This window comes from Lissotriton vulgaris, chromosome 2_1 (genome assembly GCF_964263255.1).
Source record: "Lissotriton vulgaris chromosome 2_1, aLisVul1.2, whole genome shotgun sequence".
Lineage (NCBI taxonomy): Eukaryota > Metazoa > Chordata > Amphibia > Caudata > Salamandridae > Lissotriton > Lissotriton vulgaris.
This window is the reverse complement of record NC_141687.1, coordinates 1872820502-1872847002: the sequence shown is the minus strand read 5'-3', so window position 1 is coordinate 1872847002 and position 26501 is coordinate 1872820502. Positions and strand designations below refer to the sequence as shown.

The 26501-nt window shown below is 46.3% G+C and overlaps 1 protein-coding gene across 1 annotated transcript in view; it reads left to right on the top strand.

Moving 5' to 3' along the window:
- Nucleotides 1–26501, top strand: part of LRRC28 (leucine rich repeat containing 28) — a 334662-nt gene that overhangs the window by 86590 nt on the left and 221571 nt on the right. The window contains exons 2-3 of the mRNA XM_086958075.1: nt 23781–24016; nt 25076–25116. Of these exons, the coding sequence (XP_086814201.1) occupies nt 23849–24016; nt 25076–25116 (209 nt within the window). The 5' untranslated portion in view covers nt 23781–23848. The remainder of the gene's footprint in view (nt 1–23780; nt 24017–25075; nt 25117–26501) is intronic.

Below are 26501 nucleotides of genomic sequence, written 5' to 3'. Positions count from 1 at the left end.
GGTGACTTATATAGCGCACGGCTACTCCAAGGAGTGTCCCGGCGCTTTCTGACCCATAGCTGAAAAAAAAGAAGATGAAAAAAACAGAAACATAACAGATTACTGATTGTAGAGCCAAGTTTTCAAGACCTTTCTAAAGGCAAACATATTAGGGGTGCGGCGAAGATCAACGGGAAGGGAGTTCCATAGTTTGGGGGCGAGATGTTTAAAGGAACGTCCACCTATCCTGGCTTTCCTAATGGGAGGCACCGTTGCCAGGCCAAGACATTCAGATCGGAGAGATCTGGTGGGTTTGTAGAGAGAGAGCCGTTTCTGAATGTACGAGGCCCCTACCAAATGGAGTGCCTTATGGGCCAATGTGAGAGATTTGAATGTCATTTGCTTCTTGATAGGAAGCCAGTGAAGGGAGGAAAGCAACTCAGATGATCTAGCTTGCCGGGGTAGGCCAAAAATAGCCCTTGCCGCAGAATTTTGTACTACCTGGAGTTTATGCAGGAGGTAATCCGGCAAACCCAGGTAGAGGACATTTGAATAATCAAGCCTGGAACAAATCAGAGCCTGTACTGTCAACTTCCTGTGGGCTAAAGGGAGCAGAGGAAGGAATTTACACATCATTTTTAACAGACCAAAACAGGTGCCCGTGAGATCTGTGATCTGTGTTTTCAACGAAAGGGTATTATCGATTTTGACACCAAGGTTTTTGGCAACCACGGAGGAAGAGAAGGGGGGGACATGCATACCGGCCACCATTCCTGCCAAGGCGGGTCTCCCTGACAGCCGAAGAAGAGCACCTCAGATTTATCAGGGTTGCACCTGAGGCTGCTTCGCTGAAACCAGTCGAAGACAGCCCCAAGGCAACCACGGATGTTCTCCCCGTCGAACTCCATGCCCTTCTTGCAGGTGAAGAGAAGCTGGGTGTCGTCAGCGTATGATATGATCTGGGCACCCAAGGACTCCGCCAGTACCGCCAATGGAGTCATGAAGATGTTAAAAATGGTCGGGCTCAGCACCGACCCATGTGGGACTCCGACATCCATCAGCGGCACCTCGGCGGAGTACGGAGGGGCCCAGACCACTTGTCGACGACCCGCTAGGTAAGATCTCAGCCAGCTCAACACCGTCCCTCTGAGACCAATCTCGTGAAGTCTTCTCAAGAGGGCCTCATGAGGGACGGTGTCGAAGGCCGCCGACAGATCCAACATCACCAGCATTGCTCTTCCACCTGCGTCGAGAACTTCCTTAATAGCTTCATTGACTTCCAATAGAGCGGTCTCAGTGCTCAAGTTGGAGCGGAAGCCAGATTGGGTAGAGTGGAGTAACCCATGGTCTTCAAGGAAGGAAGAAAGCACAGAGTGAACGTGCTTCTCGACGATCTTAGCTAAACTGGGCAGGAGAGATATGGGCCTGTAGTTAGCATGTATCTCTGGATCAAGGCCTGTTTTTTTTAGAAGGGGAACGACCATTGCCTTCTTCCAGGCTGGCGGAACAATGCCGCTAGACAAAGATAGGTTCAAAACAGGGGAAATTAAGGAATTCAGAAACTTAGCATTCCTGGCTAAGAAGCTCGCCGGGCACGGGTCAAGCGGAGGCCTGATTTGATCCTAAGTAAAAGATCCAGAGAATTAGATTCCAATAAAGGTGGAAACTCCGATAGAATGGGGCAGGAATCAGGTAGAAAAGACGTCAGATTGGAATCAATCAATCAATCAATCAAAGACATTTATAGAGCGCACTACCTACCCGTAGGGTCTCGAGGCGCTTTGGGCGGGGGGGGGGGGTGCCGCTACTGCTCGAACAGCCAGGTCTTGAGCTTCTTCCTGAAGGAGAGGTGGTCTTGGGTCAGGCGCAGGTCGGCCGGGAGGGAGTTCCAGGTCTTGGCGGCCAGGTAGGAGAAGGACCTTCCTCCTGTGGTGGCTCTGCGGATGCGTGGGACGGCGGCGAGGGCGTGGCTGGCGGATCGGAGGTGGCGTTTGGGAGCGTAGAAGTTGATTCGGTTGTTGAGGTAGGAAGGTGATTCTCTTGTTGACCGGGAGCCAGTGCAGGTCTCTTAGGTGTCCGGAGATGTGGCTGTGTCGTGGGATGTCGAGGATGAGTCTGGCTGAGGCGTTCTGGATGCGCTGGAGTCTCTTCTGGATCTTGGCGGTGGTTCCGGCGTAGAGTGCGTTGTCGTAGTCCAGTCGGCTGGTGACGAGGGCCTGGGTGACGGTCTTCCTGGTCTCTGTGGGGATCCACCAGAAGATCTTCCTAAGCATGCGCAGGATGTTGAAGCACGACGAGGAGACGGCGTTGACTTGCCTGGTCATGGAGAGGGAGGAGTCCAAGATGAAGCCCAGGTTGCGTGCGTGGTCCGTCGGTTTGGGTGCGGTGCCCAGGGCGGGGGGCCACCAGGAGTCGTCCCAGGCGGAGGGCGAGGAGCCCAGGATGAGGACCTCCGTCTTATCTGTGTTCAGCTTCAGGCGGCTCGTCGTCATCCACTCGGCTAACTCTCTCATCCCTTCGTGCAGGTTGGCTTTGGCGGCGGCGGGGTCGTTGGTCAGGGAGAGGATCAGCTGGGTGTCGTCGGCGTAGGAGATTATGTTGAGGTTGTGTTGGCGTGCGATGGCCGCGAGGGGGCTCATGTAGACGTTGAAAAGAGTCGGGCTCAGTGAGGATCCTTGAGGGACGCCGCAGATGACTTTGGTGGCCTCTGACTTGTACGGTGGTAGGCGGACTCTTTGTGTTCTTCCGTCGAGAAAGGAGACGATCCATTCCAGCACCTTCTCCTGGATTCCGACGTTGCTGAGGCGCTGCACTAGGGTGCGGTGGCAGACCGCGTCGAAAGCCGCGGAGAGGTCTAGGAGGATGAGGGCCGCTGTTTCCCCGTTGTCCATCAGGGCTCGGATGTCGTCGGTGGCGGCGATGAGGGCGGTCTCGGTGCTGTGGTTGGCACGGAATCCGGACTGCGATGGGTCGAGGGATCCATTCGTCTCGATGAAGGTGGCCAGCTGTTTGTTGACGGTCTTCTCGATGACTTTGGCTGGAAACGGGAGTAGCGAGATGGGGCGGTAATTCTTGAGTTCGGTGGGGTCTGCTGTAGGTTTCTTCAGTAGAGCGCTGAGTTCGGCATGCTTCCAGCTCTCGGGGAAGGTGGCGGTGTCGAATGAGGTGTTGATGATGTCCCGCAGGTGGGGTGCGATGACAGCGTCGGCTTTGTTGAAGACGTGGTGAGGGCAGGGGTCGGTTGGAGATCCGGAGTAGACGGAGTTCATCGTGTGGACGGTGTCTTCGGTGTTGACCGGGGTCCAGGCGCGGAGGGTGGTGGTGGGTGGAGGTCCTGCGGTCGTGGCGTGCGTCGGTTGAGTGCTGAAGCTGTCGTGTATGTCCGCGATCTTGTTGTGGAAGTAGGAAGCGAGGGAGTTGCAGAGGTCTTGCGAAGGGGTGATGTCGTTGTTTCCGGCGTTGGGGTTGGAGAGCTCTTTCACGATGTTGAAGAGTTCCTTGCAGTTGTGTGCGTTGTTGTCCAGTCGGTTTTTGAACGCCGTTTTCTTGGCGATGCGGATCAGTTGGTGGTGTTTCCGGGTGGCGAGCTTGAGGGTGGTCCTGTTGTCCGGCGTGGGTTCCTTTCTCCAGGCTTTCTCGAGGGCTCTGCAGTTCTTCTTGGAGCTCTTGAGTTCGTCGGTGAACCATGGGGCTCTCTTACTGCCGGGTCTGCTGGGCGGGGTCCTCAGTTCGTCCGCGCAGTTGCTGATCCACTTCGTGAGGTTGTCGGCGGCCTGGCTGGGGTTCGCTGAGCTGGCCGGAGGGTGCTGGCTCAGGGAGGCGGCGAGCTGGTCGGCTGTGATCTTGTTCCAGCTTCTTCGGGCAACCTGTTGCTGGTGGTGGTGGGTCGTCGTTCTTCTGAAGGTGAAGTGGATGCATCTGTGATCTGTCCAGTGGAGTTCTGTGGCGTGGCTGAAGGCGATGTCTCTGCTGGATGAGAAGATGGCGTCGAGTGTGTGTCCGGCGAGGTGGGTGGGGGTGGACACCAGCTGCTTGAGTCCAAGGATGGCGAGGTTGTCGAGCAGGGTGCTGGTGTTGCAATCGTTGTTGTTCTCCAGGTGGAAGTCAATCAGGGATACATTAGGGGCAGCTGGTGGAAAGGTTTCTTGAATCAATTTGATTTTAGTATTGAAGAAAATGGCCAGCTCCTTTACCCAAGGTTCGGAAAACTTATGCTGAACTGTGCTAGATTTGGGAGAGATAAACTCTTTAATGATGGTGAAAATTTCTTTACAGGAGTTTGACACAGACTCAATTCTGTTGGCAAAATAGTTCTTTTTGGCCTCAAGGATCTCAGAGTGGTAAGATTTAATAGATAGTTTATAGGCGGACTTAGCTTCCTGGTCATATTGCTTCCGCCAGAGTCTTTCGGCTAACTTACAGTTACGCCGAGCCAGAGCAAGTGACTTAGAGTACCAAGGAGCCGAACTACGCTTGATAGATGAAAGGGGGGTAGAAAAAGGGGCAAGATCATCAAGCCTTTCAGTTAGCCATTCCAGAAAAATGTCAAGGTCCCTCTCCAGATGGCCGGATAGGATACAGGGATGTTCCTGATACGCTTGAGCAAGACTCTCGGGGGTAATTTTATGCAAGGGTCTACTGGGGTGCCTAAGATGGTCCGAGTTAATACAAGATGTTTTACTTCTGCCCTGAATTAAAAAACTGATCAAAGAGTGGTCAGACCAAAGAACAGGAGTGGGATGGGACATAATAAGGGGAAAGGTGGAGAACACTTGGTCAAGAGTGTGACCCTTATCATGGGTCGCACTTGAGATGTAAGGAGTTAGACCAAGAGGAACAGTGATGTCCTTGATTTTAACAGCTTCACTGTCCAACTCGACGTCCATATGGATGTTAAAATCCCCTAACATTATGCAGTGTTCTACCTTCAGGCAAAGAGTAGTGATAGCAGATTGAAGCTCATCGAAGAAGGAACCCCGCAGACCCGGAGGTCTATAGACAAGGAGCCCTGAAAAAGATTGGTGCGGGGAGAGTGCAATGGAAAAGGCGAGGGATTCGCAGCCAGAAATAGGCAGGGATGGAATAATTGTGCAGGCAAAAGATCTTAGAACTGCAAGTGCAACACCACCACCTTTTCCCACTGCCCTATCCTGTCTATAAACTATATAATCGGGCGGAATGGCTGTCGCGATGTCAGGGTTAGACGACTCTCAGAGCCAGGTTTCTGTGAGCATGAGACAAAGTGGTTTCTCAGAGGTCAGTAACTCAAAAATGTCCAAAGCGTGCCTATGCAATGAACGGGTATTAAGCAATAAGCACTTAAACCTGTGGACGGGGACCCTCTGAAGCCCGGTATATGTTAGGATACCATCCACAGCCTGGACAGCAGCATTTACCTTTATAACGGCCAGGAAAGACATACCGACAAGTCGCAGTATTAGGATTATATGATAGTAGATCCGCTGCAGAGTAAGTAAGCCTGTGGCCAGAGCCTTCCGCCGCGCCGTCCGCAGCCGTGACGCGGACGGGCGCAGACGGGCAGGACTCTGGCACGACTCCGGCGCAGATCCGACGCGCCCGCTGATCGCGTCCACTGCGCGGAGTCATCCCTGCCCGTTTTTATGACGCTGCAAATCGCGTCACGAGCCCAACCCGACCCAAGATGGCCGCCAAAACCGGTGCCCTGCCCTCGGCGTCAACACTCGGCCGAGAGCAGGTCCGGAGCAAGAGGGGAGGGGGTGAGAAGGGGTCTGAAGCGCTACTCAGCGCAGGGGGTCACAACACAACAACACACCTTTTAAACTCAGGTGGAGCGAAAGTGCAAAATGCAAGATTCAATGTTTAAAAACAGTTAAAAATAAGAGGAAAGGCAAGAGACCTCCCGGCTTCCGCCTCAGGAGGGGGAAAATGCGTGCAGAGTCAGAATTACCTGCACTCTCCCTCTCGTCCCTTTTATGACGCTGCAAATCGCGTCACGAGCCCAACCTGACCCAAGATGGCCGCCAAAACCGGTGCCCTACCCTCGGCGTCAACACTCGGCCGAGAGCAGGTCCCGAGCAAGAGGGGAGGGGGTGAGAAGGGGTCTGAAGCGCTACTCAGCGCAGGGGGTCACAACACAACACAACAACACACCTTGGCAGGAACATCAATGGTGGGGTTTACAAAGTTGTCTCTGGCACAGGAAGTAAGTTGTATGTGCCAGGATCGCCGAGACACTTTGAGACCACGGGTGCAAGCAGGCGGACAAGTAAACAACAAAGGGCAAATTAGAAGCGCAGGGAAAGGCGCAAATGCCACAAAAGGAAAATCAAACAACGAGAAAAGGCCACAAAGGGGCCGCTGGAACAAACAACCCCACAATCAAACACAGGGGTCCACTCCAGCTCAATAATAAACCTCACAACCCTACAACTTACGAAAAAGGATGAAACAACCCTAGGCTGAGGATTTTCATATTGCCCACCATGTGATTTGAATGGACGCATTCAGATTTGTAAGGAAGCTCCAATTAAATAAATATTTCTTGTTACAACCCACTAAAAAAAAGTGCTTGCGACACCCAGCAGTTCAACGCTATTGGAAGCAGGGGACCGTATGGATTTTGATTAAATTTGGGCTCTGCAGGCAGATTCTGGGCCATCAACTTCGGCTCCATTAGCAATATCAAGCATAGATCAAGGAACTTGCAAAACTCCTTTTAAATCCAAATCTGTTTTCCAGCCTATCATGACCCACGATAACTTGGATGTATATCAGGAACTTATCACTAAAGATCTGAAAAAATTGTACATAGCCACTAACAAACATGCCGCAATAAACAAAATGAATCAAAGCTATAACAACTTGATAAGAAAATTGGATTCAAATAAAAACATAATTGTCTGTCAGGCAGACAAAGGCGGAAATATTGTGTTGAGGCCCCGAGAAATGTACATAAAAGAGGCTGAGAACCAATTACAGGACCCTTCGTGCTATAGAAAGAGCAACTTGGCCGCAATAAGAACAGCGTGGCAGGATCAACATTCCAAATTGGTGGCATGGAGGAGTGGAAACCTTATCTCCAAGGAAGAATTTGGTTTCCTTAAGAAAGAATACCCAGTGATACCATCTTTTTATCTGATACCCAAAGTTCATAAGAGTGTGGACATGCCACCTGGTCGTCCTATCATTTCCGCCATCAATAGTTTTACTGAGAACATTTCGAAATATATTGATTATTTCTTGCAGGACTGGGTCAAAGGTTTAAAATCGTATGTACAGGACTACTCGTACTCGAGTGTTTGCTCATTACATTGGATGTATCTTCTTTGTACACTTCTATAAGACATAATGATGGGATAAAGGCAGATAAATATTATTTGAATAGACGTGCCATGAATTTTTCATCGCACAATAAAATGCTTTTGTCTATGATCCAGGTCTGTTTAGAACAAAATTATTTTTTGTTCAACAATAAAGTGTACCATCAGATTAGGGGAGTGGCTATGGGGGCCTGCTTTTCCCCCAGCCTAGCATGCTTGCATATGGGTTGGTGGGAGGAGCAGGTCCTCATGGGACAACATCTAGTCACTATGCAAAATCATGTCCCCCTTTATCTCCGATATATTGATGATCTTTTTTTGATCTGGCAGGGTTCCCTAAAAGAGGCGCAATCATTTGTAGAGCAGCTAAATACTAATTACTTGAATTTAGAATTTACCTCTACAATAGATAGGACATCAGTCTGCTTTTTGGATATAGAGGTGTACGTAGAAAATGGGGGATTGGCTACTAAGCTACATAGTAAACCAACAGCAGGTAATACTGTCCTGCATGCGGCAAGCCAGCATCCCCACCACCTGATACGCAGCATTCCTTTTGGGGAAGTGTTGCGTGTCAGGAGGATTTGTAGTACCGATCAGGAATGTTTCAAAGCTCAGGAAGAAAGCAGGATGCAGTTCCAGGCCAGAGGATACTCCGAGGAGATTCTGGTTAAAGCAATGGACCGCGCTAGAGCCATTTCTAGATCACACGCCCTTATACCTAAAGCATTCCATGAGACAGACATTGGAAATACTACATTTGAACAATCTAGGGCAATTGTCACATTCAACCGCCAACACAAAGAAATCAGAAAGATTTTTTATCGCAATTTGAATTTAGTGACAGGGGATCCTGTCATTGGAGGGTTGGTGGCGAAAAAAACATAACTGACCTATAGAAAATCTATGTCAATGTCGGATAAACTAGTTAAAAATCATTTGGAGCCACCAATTTCAGGCACTTGGATGGCACTGAGTAGAGGATTCAAAAAGTGTTTTATCTGCAAAGCCTGCCAATATGGCTGTAATAAGACCCATTATCAGGTTCCATTCAAGGAGGCACAGGTACAGATAACAAAGTGACTCACCTGCAAATTGGAGTATGCTGTTTATGTGTTGCTGTTCCCTTGTGAGCTACGGTATGTAGGGAGTACCCGACTGCCAGCTCACAAGCGGATCCTGCAACACATAAGGGCCATTGTAACTAAAGACCAGGCAAATCCAGTGGCCCGTCATTTCGAAAACATTCAGGGTAGTGATCCCAAACATCTGCAGTATTATGTCATCGATTGTGTGATGCCATTGAAACGGGGTGGCAACAGGGAGGCTGTAATAATCCAGGAAACAGGTTAAATTCCAAGTAGTTTTATTCAGCAGCACAGCATCATGTAGACAGCTTCAAGTCCAAGTACAACTGACATTAAGATGCAGAATGCATCACTAGGAAAGTTCTGAGAACCAGAACACTATGAGGAAAGGCTCATGCCATTAAAGGGGAAGTACTATAAAGACAGATATACAGTGCAGGATGTAACACATCTCCCCCCTAAAAGAAAGCAAGGAATAAAACATATGTACAAAAATCATAAAACTAAAAGAAGCAATATATTATACATAGTCCCGTAAAGAAATGGGTTTCTTACGAATGCGGGAACCCTCCTTGATCCTAGAGGCAATAGTGTCAGAAGGAAGCACAACATGAGGAGGAAGCACATCATGAGTATTCACATCATATTGGACAGGGCACTTTGCAACTTTGCTTACATTCCAGACCTTTCCATCTTGCGTGATAACAGAGTTGTTAAAAACATTTTTGATCTGAATAGGTCTGCCATACTTGCTCGTACCCTTGCTAACAAAAGAAGGTTTCATAATCTTGACCCAATCACCAACAGCCAAACCATGCTCTCTTGCTTTCCCCCTTTTGTTATACCATTCAGCCGATTTCTTTTGTTTACAAAAAACTCTGTCCGCAAGACTCTTGACATCAACAGTATCTTCACCAAAACCCTTACACTTCTCCTTGAACCACCAAGGACAGATAACAGATGCTGGATCTCTTCCCTTAAGTAATTTGAATGGACTAACCTCAGTAGTGGTATGGGGAGTTATACGGTAGTTCCAAAGTTTCTCTCTGAGAGCATTCAACCAGTTACCCTTTTCCTTGATGGAGTCAACAACAACATTTTTTAACACACAATTGAAACGCTCAACCTGACCATTCTCATGCGGTTCATAGAGAGAAGTTCTGACATGTTTGATATTACAGGACTGTAAAAATGACTGCATCTCTGACGAGACCAGTTGAACTCTGTGTTCTGACACCAAAACAGAAGGACAACCCTCTCTAGAAAACACTTCCTGAAAAAACATAATAATGACCTCAGACGTAATCTTGGATACAAACTTTACCTCTGGCCATTTGGAATGGTAATCAATAATCACTAGGGCAAAACGAGAAGACTCAGGTAAAATATTGAACGGGCCAGAAATGTCAAAGGCAATTTTTTCCCACGGAAATTCAGGCCACACTACTGATTTAAGAGGAGGAACAAAGACTTTCAACATTTTATCTTTGTCACAACACTCACTGCATTCTCTGACCACACGATCCACGAACCTGTCCAAACCTGGCCACCAAAAGTTCAATCTAATAAGCCGCTTCATAGCAGAAATTCCTGGATGGGTCTTGTGCGTTGGGCAGCGCGTTCAGGAATGCAGGCAGGGGCTGGAATCTTCGCTTCAGAGGCGAGTTCTACAGCTCGGTGTCCGCTCGGCACAAAGTTAGAATCTTCAGTAAACTGTGCGCTGGGAAGAATTAAAAGATGCACAGGTGCAAATATGCCGAAATTAGCATACAATTAAGCCAGAAATCTTCCAAAAAGTAAGGGAGGCAAGGGGAAAAATCCAAGGAGCCACAAATAAGAATTGGAAATTTCCTCAGAGGACCAAAGATAAAATATCCAGAAAAAATCAGAAGAATGGTCCAAAAAATAAAATAAAAAGGGGTTCACTCCGCTCCTGTGCTGTAGATGGCATCCCATCCTCGTCGCCAAATTTTGTAATAATCCAGGAAACAGGTTAAATTCCAAGTAGTTTTATTCAGCAGCACAGCATCATGTAGACAGCTTCAAGTCCAAGTACAACTGACATTAAGATGCAGAATGCATCACTAGGAAAGTTCTGAGAACCAGAACACTATGAGGAAAGGCTCATGCCATTAAAGGGGAAGTACTATAAAGACAGATATACAGTGCAGGATGTAACACAGGCGTTACTGCGAGCCCTTGAAACCAGATACATATTAGAAGTAGACAGCAGAACCCCGGGGGCCTCAACTCGAGTGAAGATTTATACACTTGCTTGTAGATTCCTATGGGGTCCAAATAAGGTCATGATGTGTATCATGGTTAATCAAGGTGACACATCTAACTCGACACTGATTAATATCTCGAGTCACAAACAGCCTGAAAAACCAATAATGATTGCCAGTAGAAACATCAATATAAACAAATATGCATTAAGGCAGCTCCTCTTCATTTACAGTGAACTTTTTAAAATTTATGCACTTACACTTTATAGCGATATTTTGCACAATACTTGCACCGTTATTCTGCACTGAAAGATGAGGTACAATTAGTTTACAGCCTATGGAATGACTGCACATGCACTTTATATTAACCCACTTGGGTTATATTGGCACCTTTTTTTGAACTGGAACGTCAAGACTGTAATATGTACATAGATGTTGTTTAAGAATATACTATTATGTATTTTAACCATCTATATTGCGTAAATTGCACATATTTATTTTATTGTACAATTATCCATTGGGTAGGATGTGATTTTAATGTATTTTGACTATTATAGTTAAAAGGTTATATTCACCCACAGTCTTTTTTCAATTTCCATGTTCAAAGTACAACAAAGAAATGGTGGTTTAATTAGCCCGCCCTTTGTGTTTACTATAAGTACCTCCTTCATTATATGCAAAGCACATCATGTGATCAAGCCTGTGGACACAGGCGAAACACGTCATGGCGGACATGCTCGGCGTTGAGATGCACCAATAAAGCACCTTTGTTTGGCACCAGATTGGGTTTCTGCTCTTCGTCATTTTACCAGCAGCAGAGCTGGTGGCGCGTCTGGCGAGAACTTATATATATATATATCTATATATCTATATATATATATATATATATATATATATATATATACATCCGCAATACCTCACAGCGCTCAACCACTCAGGTGAAAAACAAGGCATGGACCACTTCTTGTGTAGCATACAATTTATTCGCCCCAACAGCTAGTCATGACGCGTTTCGGCGTCCCTGCGGCCTTGGTCGGCGTCTGGCGAGAATATATATGTATATCCAAACAGACACTGCTTCTGCTGCAACGTTGCGACCCGTTGACAAGTGGCGTACACTCCGGCGAAGCAACCGGAAATCATATATCACACAAAAGTTCCAATATCGTACGCTCTCAGGAATCAAACCACAATCCAAAAGTGAAATAGAACCTTGGTTTATTCACACAACGCGTTTCGGCGACTTGCCTTGATCACAATTCCCACCACTTGCGGCGAGGAAGGAACTCGGACCACCACAACGATTCAGGCAGATGTTCGTTTATTTGCGTTTCACCTGCAACGACGCGTTTCAGGCTTCAAGAGCCCTTGATCACATTCAGCAAACATTGCAACAATTATGTTTTTTATACGTTTTTTACACCAAATGTGCACACCCCCTTTGCTGTGTGGACTACAAGTCACATGATTAATGAACATGAAGGAAAGACTGCCGAGTGAATGCTCGTCTTTCGGGGTGATGTAAAGTAGAATTGATAACTGCTTAAATGCATAGTTAATTTCTTATAACACATTGATCTCTGATTAAAACTTAAGGCGAGTTAATATACATTGCTCAAGTACAACATTGTATGACAGGATAAATCCTTATTTCATGTATTTACAATATTATTCTCAAAGTTATTATACTTTAGGTAAAACTACAGAAACCTTAGGCAAGCTCTACTTTGATCAAATATGTATATCACAAGTATACTGACCCCTTCATTCATACATTCAAATAAAAATGATATGAGTCCTACTTGACCATGAACAGTGCAAAATTTATCCAAAAAGTGCTAAATCTTGTGCAAAAGGTAATAAAAATAAAGTGTCCAATGTGCGGTTTATATTGACGTATTCGCCAATGTTAAAAGTTTATAGCTATACAGTACTATATACACATGAATATATGCTACCATACAATCCATTATTGAGGTCAATATTACCAATGCCCATAGGACGTATGGGAAAAGCCATGAAACATGTATCTTGTTATAGTAGTCTATATATGCTAATTTCAGAATAGAGGAGAGTCATGAGAGTAAGCGTTGCAGTAAAAATGTATATATACACATGGACTGATGACAAAGTGCAAGTCCGAGACTATAATACACTGTATCAATACACACATATAAAAACACTATTTACAAGTATGTGTACATGTCCTCCGAGTTATTAAGACCCCTTGGCCATTTGCTGTCTAATTCTAGTATAAACTTGGTCTCCAGCTGTCTTAACTTCTTTTCCCTATTGCCGCCACGTTTGGATTTTGGAACAGCGGCAATGACAAAATAAGAAAGACAATTGATGTCTTTGTTATGGCACTTCGCAAAATGCCTGGCCACGGGATAGGCAGCATCATTATGGAGGATGGCTCTCAAGTGTTGTAAGATCCTGACATGCACCTGTAGCTTTGTGCTTCCCACATAATTTAAACCACAGGTACATGTCAGGATGTAGACAGCAAAGTCCGTTTTACAATTGAAATTCCCTTTGATGGATATAGGGGAAGTATCGAAAGGGGTCTCATATGTCAGCTTATTACAGCCGAATTTGCAAGCCCGACACGTGGTACATTTTTTGAAACCCTTTGCAGGCTGTAACCATATTGTCGGTTTTCTAGTCTCTGGAGAATTTTTATCCAGGTCATTGCCCATGGATTTACCCTTTCTAAAAGTCACAGCGGGGGGAATGGATAATCTTTCACCCAGAACGTTGTCAGTGAGGACGATCGGCCAATGTTTGTGAACAATGGCTCTAATTTTCCTTTCCTGACGTGAATAGGTCAAAATTAGTCTGGGATTATCTAAGTTGGTGTTTTCAGATGTAGGCTGGGAGGACCCTTCTTTAAATAAGCTGCTTCTGGGACGTTCTTCTGCTTTGTTGATGGCTGCATTGATGATTTTATTGCTATATCCTCTCACACTTAGCCTAGTGCGCATATCTTCAACACAGTTTCGGAAGTCATCCTCATCACTACAAATACGCTTAAGTCTAAGGACCTCTCCGTAGGGTAAACTAGCGATAAGGTGCTTAGGATGTGAACTATTGGCGTGCAGTGTGATATTGCCAGCCGTGTTTTTTCTGTGTAATGTACTTTGCAGTATGTTGTTAACAATCCTAAGCTTGACATCCAGAAACTCTATTTGAGTAGTGTGTATATGGGAAGTAAAAGTCAAGTTTAGGTTGTTGTTGTTGATACTATCGACGAACCGCTGTGTTGTATCAATTCACAGCTCCACACAATGTTCCTTATTCCAGGTTTGTATGAAAACACGAGCCCAAAAGTTGCATCACAAGGATTTATTTACTTAGCTGGCAACAGAAAAAGAACTTGTCGCGTTTCGGGAAGTTTCCCTTGCTCACTATATGTATATATATGTGTATATTTGTATATGTATATATATCTATCATATATATATATCTGAAAGGGTTCCCCACTCGATAGGAGGAAACACAAAAGACTCGCACTCCAGGGTCCCTGTGAAAATCGTTTATTGGCGACGTGTTTCGACCAGGCGGTCTTCTTCGTTAGCCGTATACACACAGATTTTGCAAGGATTATAGGTTATGTGCTATTTTATACATATAAATATTTTTTTCAAAATGTGTTTTTTCCCTTGGGGCAGGGGGCAATGGCTGCTTCCAGGGAAAAACACATTTATAAAAAAAATCCACATCCTCTATAATTTCTGAACAATGTACAGATTTATAGATATAAAAAAAAGATACCTCAAAGTGTCTAGAGCGACCCCCAGGGAAAACAAGTTCCCTAAAAAAATATTAAAAAAATTAGGGCCCACACGCTGTTAGTCCGTATGCCAGGAAGGCCGACCCCCCTCACCATTTCATTTGCTTCTTATTTATTTCTATATAGTTCAGCTTTTGCTCACTTTCCCTCGGTCGGAGAGTTCGGGCTGTTACTCCTAGAATGTACCCCGCCGCCCCTTCCTAAACCCCCCCCGTCCAAAAAAAAACAAGCATTTGCAATGCAATAGGTCTCGCATTAGGAAAGTTTGAGCTATTGGTATTGTAAATTACAATTTTTTTATTTATGTGTTGGTTTTGAAAATGGCGAAATTAATAGCTTTGTCATTTACAATGCCAATAGTTTTAACTTTCGCAAATGTGACCCCTATAGCATTTGTAATGCAATATGTGTTGTATTTATGTGACTTAGATGTATTGATATTACAAACAACAATGGCTTTTATTTTTTAAAAATATTTAATACTTAAAAGTTATTATAATTTATAATGGCAATAGCTCAAACTTTTGTAAATAACTTTTGTGAAGATTATGTTCAGTGTATTTTATTGTGACTAAAATACAAAAACAGAAGTGAAATGTTAACATATTTTGTGACATTTGTAATAAAGCTTGAAACATTGAGATAACATATTTGAACCAGTTGTTGTTGAATGGTTTTACAGATTGATGGTGTGGTGGCGCTGAGTGATGTTGTGCGGCGACAAGTGATGCTGTGGCGTTCAGTGATGCTATGATAGAGCATAGTGATGTTGTGGTGCCCCTGAGTGATGCTGTGGTGGTGCTGAGTGATGCTGTGGTGATGCGATATAGGGAGGGCGATAAATAGAGTGAGGGCGATAGTTAGAAGCGTGCACTGACGGCTGGTGGTGTGTGTATGCCTGGTGAAAGCGTGCACTGACGGCTGGTGGTGTGTGTGTATGTCTGGGGAAAGCGTGCAGTGACGGCTGTTGGTGTGTGCATGCCTGGTGAAAGTGTGCACTGATGGTGTGTGTGTGCCTGGTGAAAGTGTGCACTGATGGCTGATTGTATTGTATTGTATTGTGGCATACTTGTATAGCGCGACCTGTCACCACCAAGGGCATCCTGGCGCTTTGACCCATAATCCAGCGAAAACAGTAGCTCAGCCTATCCTGGGAAAAGGTGGGTTTTCAGAGCCTTTCTAAAAGCTAAAAGATCTTCAAGGCTTCTCAAGGATATAGGCAGAGAGTTCCAGAGTCTGGCTGCCGCTACTCTGAATGAGCGGCCACCCATCCTCACTCTCTGGAATCGCGGGACTACCAGTAGCCTGGACGACGAGGAGCGTAAAGCTCTAGATGGACGATACCAGGCAAACATTTGCCGCAAAGGGATGGGGCCCAGGCCATGAATAGCCCTGAACACAATACACGCTGCTTTGTAGCGCACCCGCAGATGGACTGGCAGCCAATGAAGTTCGCGCAGCGCTGCCGTAGAAGAGCTAAGGTAGGGGCGAGAGAGGGCGAGTTTGGCAGCAATATTTTGCACCCTTTGCAGCTTGCCCAGAAGTGTTACCGGGGCCTCCAGAAGTAGTGCGTTACAATAGTCAAGTCGACTTAGGATGGTACAACGCACTACTTCTGGTCTGGCTTGCTCAGGGAGGAGAGGTAGGACCTTGCGCAGCATACGAATCAGCATCATACATGTAGAGGTGGTCTTGTTTACATGTAGATCCAGCTGCAGGTTAGGCCCAAAAGTAACGCCTAGGTTGCGCGCTGATTGTGCAGCAGACACCGTCTCTGAGAAGGACGGAGGCCAGAAGTCAACTGGGAGATCTCGAGGAACTCGATCGGTGGAACAGTGCAAGACCTCTGTCTTTGTTCCGTTGAACTGTAACGAGTTCAGACGGAGCCATTCCGCTGTCGCCTGCATGCACCGGTGAAAAGTCTCCAGTGTGACTGCATCCTGTCCCTCCAGGGAGAAGACCAGCTGGGTATCATCCGCATAGTTAAATGCGGAGATACCAAAGGATTTAATGAGCTGGACTAGAGGGCGGAGGTAGATATTAAAGAGTATAGGGCTGATGGCTGAGCCCTGGAGTACTCCTTGTCCCACTCTCCGCTCCTCTGAACTGAAGGGGGGTAACGAAACCCGTTGTTGACGGCAGTCCAAGTAGGAGATTAACCAATCCCTGGCCTTGTCTTTGACCCCGCATTCTTCCAGCCTAGAAATCAAGGTGGGATGGCTGACCGTGTCGAACGCGGCCGACATGTCGAGCAGCACCAAGAATGCTGCCCGACCACTGTCGACTCGCGCCCGCAGATTGTCTAGCACGGTCACCAGCGCGGATTCCGTCCCATGCGCTGGGCGAAAGCCGAATTGCGTCTCATCCAACCAGGTGTTCCCTTCTAAGAAGCCGGACAGAGCGCGGGTAACCAACTTTTCCATGATTTTACCCGGAAAAGGAAGCAGGGAGATTGGCCGGTAATTAGAAAGGCAAGCAGGGTCGAGCGTAGGTTTTTTTAAAAGCGGAGATACCACTGCCTTCTTCCAGCAACTTGGTACAATAGCTGTCTCAAATGACTGGCAGCAGATGGCATGCAGGGGCTGGAAGAGGTCCTCTTGAAACACCTTCCATAGTTTTGGAGGAAGAGGATCCAAAGGCGAGCCAGATGAAATCGTCAGGGCTAAGTCGCCGAACTCCTTCAGGGAGGGAAGGGGGAAACTACTCAGCTGGGGTCGACTGGCCTCGCTCGCCGGAGCTCCCAAGCTGAGAGCCGGCTCCAGAGAAGAAGAAAAAGGACTACTCTGCTGGGGTCGACTGGCTGCACTCGCCGGAGCTCCCAAGCAGAGAGCCTGATCCAAAATGGGAGAGGGGGAGCTACTCAGCTGGGGTCGACTGGCCTCACTCGCCGGAGCTCCCAAGCTGAGAGCTGACTCCACAGAAGAAGGAAGAGGACTACTCTGCTGAGGTCGACTGGCTACAATCGCCGGAGCTCCCAAGCAGAGAGCCGAATCCAGGGCTGAAAGGGAAGAGCTACTCAGCTGGGGTCGACTGGCCACAGTCGCCGGAGCTCCCAAGCTGAGGGCCTGATCTAAAAGAAGGGAAGGAGAGCTACTCAACTGGGGTCGACTGGCTTCCGCCGCCGGAGCTCCCGAGCTGGGGGGCTGCTCATCTGGTCGGGGTCGACTAGCGGGCGTGGCCGGAGCTTCCTGACAGAGGTAAGTAACCCTCTGCAGGGGTCGACTGGCCATCTCCTCCGGAGCTCCCTCCTCAGTGGTGGAATTCCGTGGGTCCTGCAGACCTGCTAGGATTTTACGGATTTTTTCCTCAAAGGCATCCGCAAGAGAATCACAAAGAGCTTGCGATGAGGGGACTGCACTAGCCACACACGTGGGGTGAGCAAGGTCCTTAACGATTTTAAAAAGGGCCTGTGCCTTGTTTGGGGCCTGATTTAGAGTGAGTTCAAGAAAGGTCGCTTTCGCTATCTTGATTTGAGCTTTATATTTATGCATAGCAGACCTAAATGCGATTTTCTCAGAGTCTAGGTACTGTTTCCTCCAGACCCTTTCTGCGCGTTTACAGTCAAGTTTGAGCTGGCGTAGTTCGCTCGTGTACCAAGGACTGGCTCGGTTCACCCTCCCTCGTGACTTCCGAAGGGGCGCCAACTTGTCCAGCGAGCTAGATATGGACTGGCAGAAGAGGGTATAACTTTCTTCGACTGTATTGCAAGCCTAAAGTCCTCACCTAAAATGTTCGGCAATGGAGCGGTGTTAAGGATACGGGACCAAGGTCTCTCTAGCTTAGCTAGAGGTAGTCCAGCCTTACGCGAAGTAGGGTCCTCCGAACAAAGGGAAAACCTAATCAGAGAGTGGTCCGTCCAGTATTGGCACTTGATGTCCACTAATGATACCCATTGAGGGTCCGCAAACACCAGGTCCAAAGTATGGCCTTTCCGATGCGTGGAAGCGTTCACCAGCTGTACTAAGTTGATATCTATACAGCTTGGCTGAGAGAGAAAAATGCATTGTCCAGCGAACTGCCTGCCCACAGATTAAAATCTCCAAGAATCAATAGCTTGGAGTGGGAGCTAGCAAGTTCATAAATCAGGTCAATGAGAAGAGGAATGGATGGTGCTGGACCCGGGGGACGGTAACAAAGGACACCCGAACAGCAGATCGACTCCTGCTGTTTGACTGTAAAACCCAACAGTTCAAATCCCGGTACCTCTCGAATCTTTAGCTGGGAGAGGGTAAGCGAGTCTCTATAGATGTATCCGATTCCCCCTCCTCGATTAAGTGGGCGCGGTGAGTGGCTGATTTTGAATCCTGAGGGGCAGGCTAGGCCCAGCTCGACCTCACATTCCTCCCGAGTCCACGTTTCTGTGAGAAAGAGGACATCGAGCTGTTCAGACTCAATGAGGAAGGCTATTTCCGTGTGGTGCTTACAGAGGGATCTGACATTAAGCAAACCACAGGAGATTGGCCTAGAGGTTGGAGGCCTGACCGGGTCCTGACCAGGTCTGAGTCTAAGAAGCTCAGCCCGAGTATAAGCTATACGAATTGAACCGGATGGGCCAGAGGTAGCGGCCCTAAGCGCGTCCGTTGCGCGAACGGGCGCAAACGGGCTTACCTCCGGCGCCCCTACGGCGCCCCCGCTGCGCACCGTCGCTGCGCACTTGTCTAGCGGCCATCTTAAATGGCCGGCTGGATGTCACGTGGGTCCTGGCAGGGCGAGTGTCTCTCCCTCACCTAAGATGGTGCTGAGAGTGGAAGGACTTCTCCCCACTCCAAAATGGCGCTCGAAACCGGCGCGATGATGCTGCAGTGCCCCCGAGTCCCTTCTATCCCACAAATGTGGGTATGTGGCGTTTATAGTGTGGGTAAGAACTCCCTTATTTCCCCCTAAGCGGTAAATAAATGATGGTTAAAAGATGGTGTGTGTGTGCCTGGTTAAAGTGTGCACTATGTCTGTTGGTGTGTGCCTGGTGGACAGTGCACTGACGGCTGGTGGTGTCTGTGTCTGGTGAAAGCGTGCACTGACGGCTGGTGGTGTGTGCCTGGTGGAAGCCTGCACTGACAGCTTGTGGTGTCTGTGTCCGGTGAAAGCGTGCACTGATGGCTGGTGCTGTTTGTGTGTGGTGAAAGCGTGTTCTGATGAGTGATGGTGTCTGTGCGTGGTGAAAGTGTGCACTGACGGTTTGGTTTTCCAAAATAAATCCTCCTAACCATAAAGAATTTACATCCTGGAGTTTCAAGTTCAATCTTTATTTCGTTGCATTTGCAACATAAAACATAACATAGAATATACAGTTCATAATAAAATATACACAGTATCAATTCATACATTATAATGGGCATCCTAATATATAAACTACATTGCATCTACATTTCATCATAATTGGACACATTAAACTACATTTCATCATGTTTGGACACATAATTTTACAGTTTCGGGTTTGGCGCAGAGTCAATTAAATATTAAAGTATTTAAAAACAGTAGAAAAGTTAAAAGAACATTAAATTGATTTGTGACAGGCAAAAATTAAAAGGTACAAAGCCTAGGCAATATTCATGGTTAAGGAAAGCCCAATTGAACAGTTTTTCATAGTTAAAATGAAAGAGATAATTTCCTTCTGCTAAAATAAGCGGACAATAAAAATTTACTAATCCCGAACACAATTACTTGGCTAGTATCCGTACTTAAGATCCTGCCAGCTTCCCTATGGGAAGTAGAGCCAATGTTACGGCACAAGGGGACTATCCATCTTTTCCTTGCCTTGCCGTAACTAGGGCAAAAAAACAATATGTGAAAGATATCCTCCCTTTGATAATTGGTGCACAAGCTACAATGGTCTTTATCTGTCTTTCCCCATCTTTTCTCAGTTACCTTTGTCCTGGAGTTTCAATTGCATGACCACAAATTATTTATCAGCCCTCTCCTAAAAAAGGTGATGCAAATGATGATGGTTTGGATAGTTGGGAGGGGCGATGTGGTTTCCAGGACGAAGTTTCCACTATCTATAATTTAAGTTGTTGACATCAAACACTGGGTTGTTTGTGCAGAGCCCAGGCGATCTCCCTGCAGTTGAATTTCACCATCTGCCTGTCATAGGTCCTAGCAAAGTAGCTGTAATCTTTAGCTGGGAATAGAGAGCACAGTGAGATGGCAGCCCTGCCTGTTCGAAACTTCAAACTCGGAAATAACTTACTTGCCAAGGGGAGGTCTTTGAATTGTGTGTGCTTGCAAAGGGTGTGTTATCTAGGACCACTGCTGAGGGTTTCATTTAGAGGTAATGCAGCAATTCAGGGAGGAATTCTAGGTCTGAAGACCATAATGGCGATCCCAGCGGACGAAGAAAATATCTACAGAGCTCTAGACAACAACAGCAAAGAAAATGGAAGCAAAGGTATGCAGTGCAGACACATTGATCTGAATATCTACAAAGAGATTTGTGATTTGTATGCAAGCTTGTACATTATGGCTTTGGGTAGATGAGAGGATGACTTTAGCTTAGCCTGGGCAGAATGGAGAAACAATTTATTTAAGAATTAAAGGCATGAGTGAAAATTATGTTGCCCTCTTATTGGTGGAAAATGATTGTTACAAGAACTACAGTCAGTAAAGCTTTGGCATGGCTAATAGCTGAGCCAAAACACTCCTGTATTTTAAATTTTTGATGAAATTTAAGGACAATGGTGCTGTAATATTAACTCACACCGTTGCTGTAAAATTAACCATGTGGCAATAACTAATTTTCTTAATTGGATATCGGGGCTATGAAAGAAGAGTGAAATGTGAGACCTGTTTGAGGCAGCTGCAGGACTGCGTGTGGTATCAGAAGCCAGAAGGGTGGGGGAGGGAGGGCGCAGGCCTCTTTTCCGAGGGACTTGTCGTCCCACAGCTTTGTGCACATCCTGTGAGCACCGTAGAACCTCTTGTGTCTTACGTGTTGCCCGTGTGAGTTGTTTTCAATTAAATATTCATTTTACAACTTTGGAAAATGCAGGTATTTGAAGGGACCTGATGGGGGCAGCGGGCGGGCGAAAGCTGGCTGGATGTGGGAGTGGTGTGTCAGGTGGGTGCAACAAGGACAGCAGAGGAGGGGCGACGTCCTGCCAGAACAAGCACTCTCATGGAGTGCAACAGCAGTGTCTGTACATGGGAATTCATTTTTACAAAGCTTTTTCATTTGTACTAAAAAAGCAAATATCAATCCTTCCTGCTAGTTTATTTTAAAAATGCTCCAGTCGGGTGAACGCTTTGTGTTTTGATAGAGCGTTGAATGATGCTTTAACTAGATTATATGTAAAGTTTGCGTTTTGTACACAGAGTGTCTTTAATACATTGTTAAGCTGTCTCTGAAGACATAGGAGGAGGACGGGTACTTTATAAATAACCTTATTAAAGCTGCATTCAACGTGCGTTCCTGACACAACACGTTCACCTGATGGAATTCGATTTTTAACATAAACTAACAGGAACAATTGCTGTTTTGCTTTTCAAGTACAAATGAAAATGCTTTGTAAGAACGCATTTCATGACAGTACATGGAATGCATTTTTAGGAAGATTTTTCATTGGTACTTAAAAAGCAAAACAGCAATTCATTGTTGTTACAACATAAATGCAGAATGCCTGCAAACTAACTTCTGAGCTGAGGTAGGAAACAAACAAAAAGCGAAAGGTCACTCGCGGGTGAGTGGGGCAAATAAACATGATATGGAGAGGTCCTGAAAGCACTCTAGCGTGAATGTGGCTGCAGGACAGGACTGCAGGGCACAGGGCATTGTTCTGGGAAAGTCTCAGGACACATGTGAGCACTTACCGTCGTACCCGTGGGAGACACAGCTTCCTACAGAGGAAGCGCCCAGGAAAGTCGAGGCTGTGAAAGCGGAAAGTGTGGCCTTACATTAGATCTATTTGTAAAGGTTTGAGTAGTGCACAATACACCACTGTTGACGTCCGAGCTCCTTAATACCCCATGTAACAGTGCTGGTTACAGGCTGCAGAAAGAGAGTGAAGAAGTGTACAAGGCTGTATTCTCAATGCACCCATATTCTCACAGCAGGTGACGGTCATTCTCCACTCTCGGCAGCTCAATGGGCAAAGCTGTGACAAGAATCTCTTTCCAAATAGCGATGCTGAGCTAGATGAATGAGGAAAACAAGCAAAGCAGTAAGGGACTTCGGATGGCAAATTGGGAGCATTTGGCGGCTGCTGTGATGGTCTGAGTGGCCCGACAACAAAGCGCCCGCCAATGCTCCAGCGCACATGAGACCTAACAAACTCTCGGCATTGCTGTGGCTGGGGGGGAGGCATTCCTTTCAAGTCGGATGGAGGGAGGGCAAATGGCAAGCACGCGCACGAGCACATGCACTGTCCATAATCCGTTTTGAAAAGCCCCTTGGTAAGCTTTCCTGGAGCAGCTCTCTATATCTCTTGCATAACGATTGCTTACGCAATACGCTAGGCGAGACCTAAAACAGTCCCTGGTGGCCTAGTGGTTTTCCTGGGTGTGGAATGTGATGCGACCACAATCCACAGCCAGGAAAACACGTCAGGAATGTATTGTTGGAACCTGAAGCATCTCCCCTTTCCAACAATGCTTCCCTGAAACCTGGAGAGGCATCGCGGCCCCCAAATCCAACCGAACACCGGAGAAAGAACTCACCTGTTGCTTTGGTGCCGTCGGTGGTAATCTGTGACATCCGAGCGCTGACTTCACAGATGTGCGGGAGTGGGGGAAGGGGCTGACGCATAAATGATCCTGCATTGCTCCCACGCTTTGCTTCACAAAAAAAAGAACCCTTGGTAAAAGCACTGAAAGATCCTTTGTAGCTCTCCCAGTGTCGCCAGTGGCTGACATGTGCTGGGGGGAGGGGTTGTCAGCCGTTGGCTGACAGCCGCACCGAAGGGTCAACCTACACACATATGTCTGTTAATCTGACTCATAATAGAATCTGGAGTTCTGTCATGATGAGAACATGGATGCTCATGAGGACAGCAATAGTTGAGAGCAGGCGACAAACTCAGAGGGGCATGTCTGCCAGATGATATTTAAAGAGGTACATATATATTTTTTAAGTAATATACTCCTTTTAAACATACTCTTGCACACATGGTCATAACAGACAGTTACCTGGGATTGGGAACTCTGCATGGCATCGCAAAAACGTAAGCACAAAGTTCCTGTCGGGCACACCTGGAATGTTATTAGCAGACGATATGAGAAACTGTCACCCTTACTGTGCCTCTACTCTAACCAGTCAGTGGAACAAAGGTGAGATGGTAACCTTCACAACCTATTGCTCACGTTACTTTGTACTGCACTGAGATAGGCTAACTGCATGCAGTAAAGCTATTACTAAAGATGCTTACGAACAGCTGTCTAACATTGTCATGTACTCTTTCTCCAGCTGGGACTCACGGTTGACCGGTGGTGCCAAAGGAAATCTGCAAAGAGGCAGATGGGACTATCTCAGTCATGGCATCTGACCTTTGCCAGGCCATCTTGGTGGCAAAGCTGGAAAAACACAAGAATCTCTACTTGAACTACAGGAACCTCAACCATTTTCCTCTGGAATTGTTGAAAGATGAAGGATTGCAGTACCTGGAACGGCTTTATATGAAAAGTAATTCGTTGACGTCGCTGGTAAGCACTGCTTATCCTTGCAAATGGCTAGCGACTTTTGTGCTTCTCCTTTGTGCGGCATCTCAGTTTTAAGCAGGTGCTTAGTCGCCATGGTAGGGCCTTACAGTGCCAGTCTTGCTTGGGTAGGAGGCGTTATGGACAAATGCTGTAGTAATTGACCATTTGTAAGCACGTTAGCCACCAGCACTGGTCAGAACTTGGGCAAATGTGAAGACTGCAATTGGTGGACGGGTTGGGAGGCACTAAAAAGAGCGGTCTGCAGTGTGATTCACTTTAGGTGCCACAGAGATACCAGAGAGTGTGTGCAGGGCGCGACTGGCAGGGGATTTTGCTTGTTCCATAAAAAGCGAGCAGAGCAGTTTGTGTACGATTGCAGCCATTTTTGTGTTCCGGTCCATGGTCCAGGTCAGAAGATGTATTTTAATGATTGGGCCTAATACTCACTCCCACCTGGCAGGACTCGTTCCCTGTCCAAACTGAAAGCACAGGGGCCACACTAGATCAGCCAACTATGCTGCCGAGATCTGGAGCACTGTATCTCAGAAGAGGGCACCATCTGAGCATCCTTAGATTGAAAGATGGCTGGCCTTTGTAGTCCAGACACCCGGCTAGGTAAAGTGCCCCCTGTTAACATTTGTTGCGAGACAGACTGCTTCACCTTCTTGAGGAAAGTCAATCTGACTTTAGTTTCCCATCTGCCCACACCTTCAAGACAGAAGTCGTCCAAGGTCGCTCTGCTTGTTTGTTTGGGTTTTTATAGAGTTGTCCTGTTCACATCGGTTTGTTTCATCTTCAAATGCTGATTTATTCCCGACATTGGAATAAGTGGGATCCAAATGTGCTATTACAAAAAAGATGCGAAAACAAGCGCGGAGTGTCTGAACTCTAAAGACTCTATCCCGCACTTCAAGTTTATCTTTTAAAACTTCTAAAACTTGGAAGAACGACTTTAAAGTTAACATATGGCATGTTGTCCTGGGATTGCTTTGAGAATGGGTGATTAATGTGTTCTTACAGTTGGTGAAAAATAACAGTAATCATGACAGCTTTTTTTTCCAGCCTGAAAACCTTGCACAGAAGCTCCCAAACCTGGTTGAATTGTAAGTGATAATTAATTCTTCACACCTTTTTAATTCTGCTGTCGTATTCAAATGTACCTTCAGTGACTTAATTTAGCAAGAACATCTAGCGTGTATCTCTAATGAGGGTATTGCTTCGCCTATAATATGGAAATGATAATTTGCTAAGTTTCCTTAGTTTACAAGAGCACTCGACTCAGACACACACTGGCTTCTGAAATTGCTCTGATCTTTCAGATGAAGTAAACACACGGACGACTCTCAGACTACCCTAGTTTTCAACAGAGATGCCTTTTCCCTTGCTTACACCGTGGATTTGTTTTTCACAACTTAGAATTGTGAACTAGAACATATTAACACATGCCATTATGAAGTTTGTATGTGCTCAGTAGGGTAGTCAAAGAGACGCACCATCGTGTCCCATAGTGAGTGACAGGAAGTCTAATACTGAATCCTTCATTAAAGGGTCTATCTAACAAGTGTTACTGTGCATATGTAAGCTCTCCCCGAGTTTCTTCTAATGACCGCATTGTATACTCTTGCTGCCATCTTTTCTGCCAATAAATGGCATCTTTCGAACCTTGCCTGTTAATTGCTTACTCGCAACTTAGGATTTATGGATTCTTTTTTCCGACTTGGTCCCAATACTAAGGTGTTGTACGCTACTTTGCATTTATGGTGGCCTCTCTTTTAGATTTGAATGTTTATGGCAATATTCTTTCAGAAGGGACACGGGAGAAGGAAGAAGTAAAAGAAATAAGGTTTTTATTAGGGAAGATGTTAATACAATAAATTGGAAATATTAAACATTCTGTAAAAAAAGATTTTAAAAAATAGGGAAAGAGATGATCTGGTGTACGCAAATGAGAGGGGCAAGAACAGGGAACAGGGAACAGTAACCAAAGAAAAATAAAGACCAAGGAGACAGAAACTAGGAGGAAAAAGAAAACATGGTTGAATGGCTGAGACAACAGTATGTTAATTCTCACAAGGAAACTATGGGAATTGGAAAGACAAGGGGTAAGGAAAAAAGGAGACTGCGTCCAAACGTGAATTAATGATAAAGAAGTAATGACAAATCATGGTAAATAATGAGGTAAAACAAAAGTTGAAGTGAATAAATATGAAGTACATCTACGCTTTTTAACACAGCAGTGCTTGTTTGAGTCTACCCGGGCGTTGAACAGTACACTGGTCAGTGCTGAACAATGTCTTCTGTGTGAGGGTGGGTGTTGTGATTTCCAAATGACTTCTTTTAGAGTGCCTAGAAGGGGAGGGTTATAAGCAGGGATTACATTGTACCATTTCTTCCTAGTGTTTTCATGAACTGCATCAAGAAGGATCATGTCTGCCCCCCCAACTCCCACTGTCACCTCCCTTCCTCCACGCTTCCAGTCTTAAACATT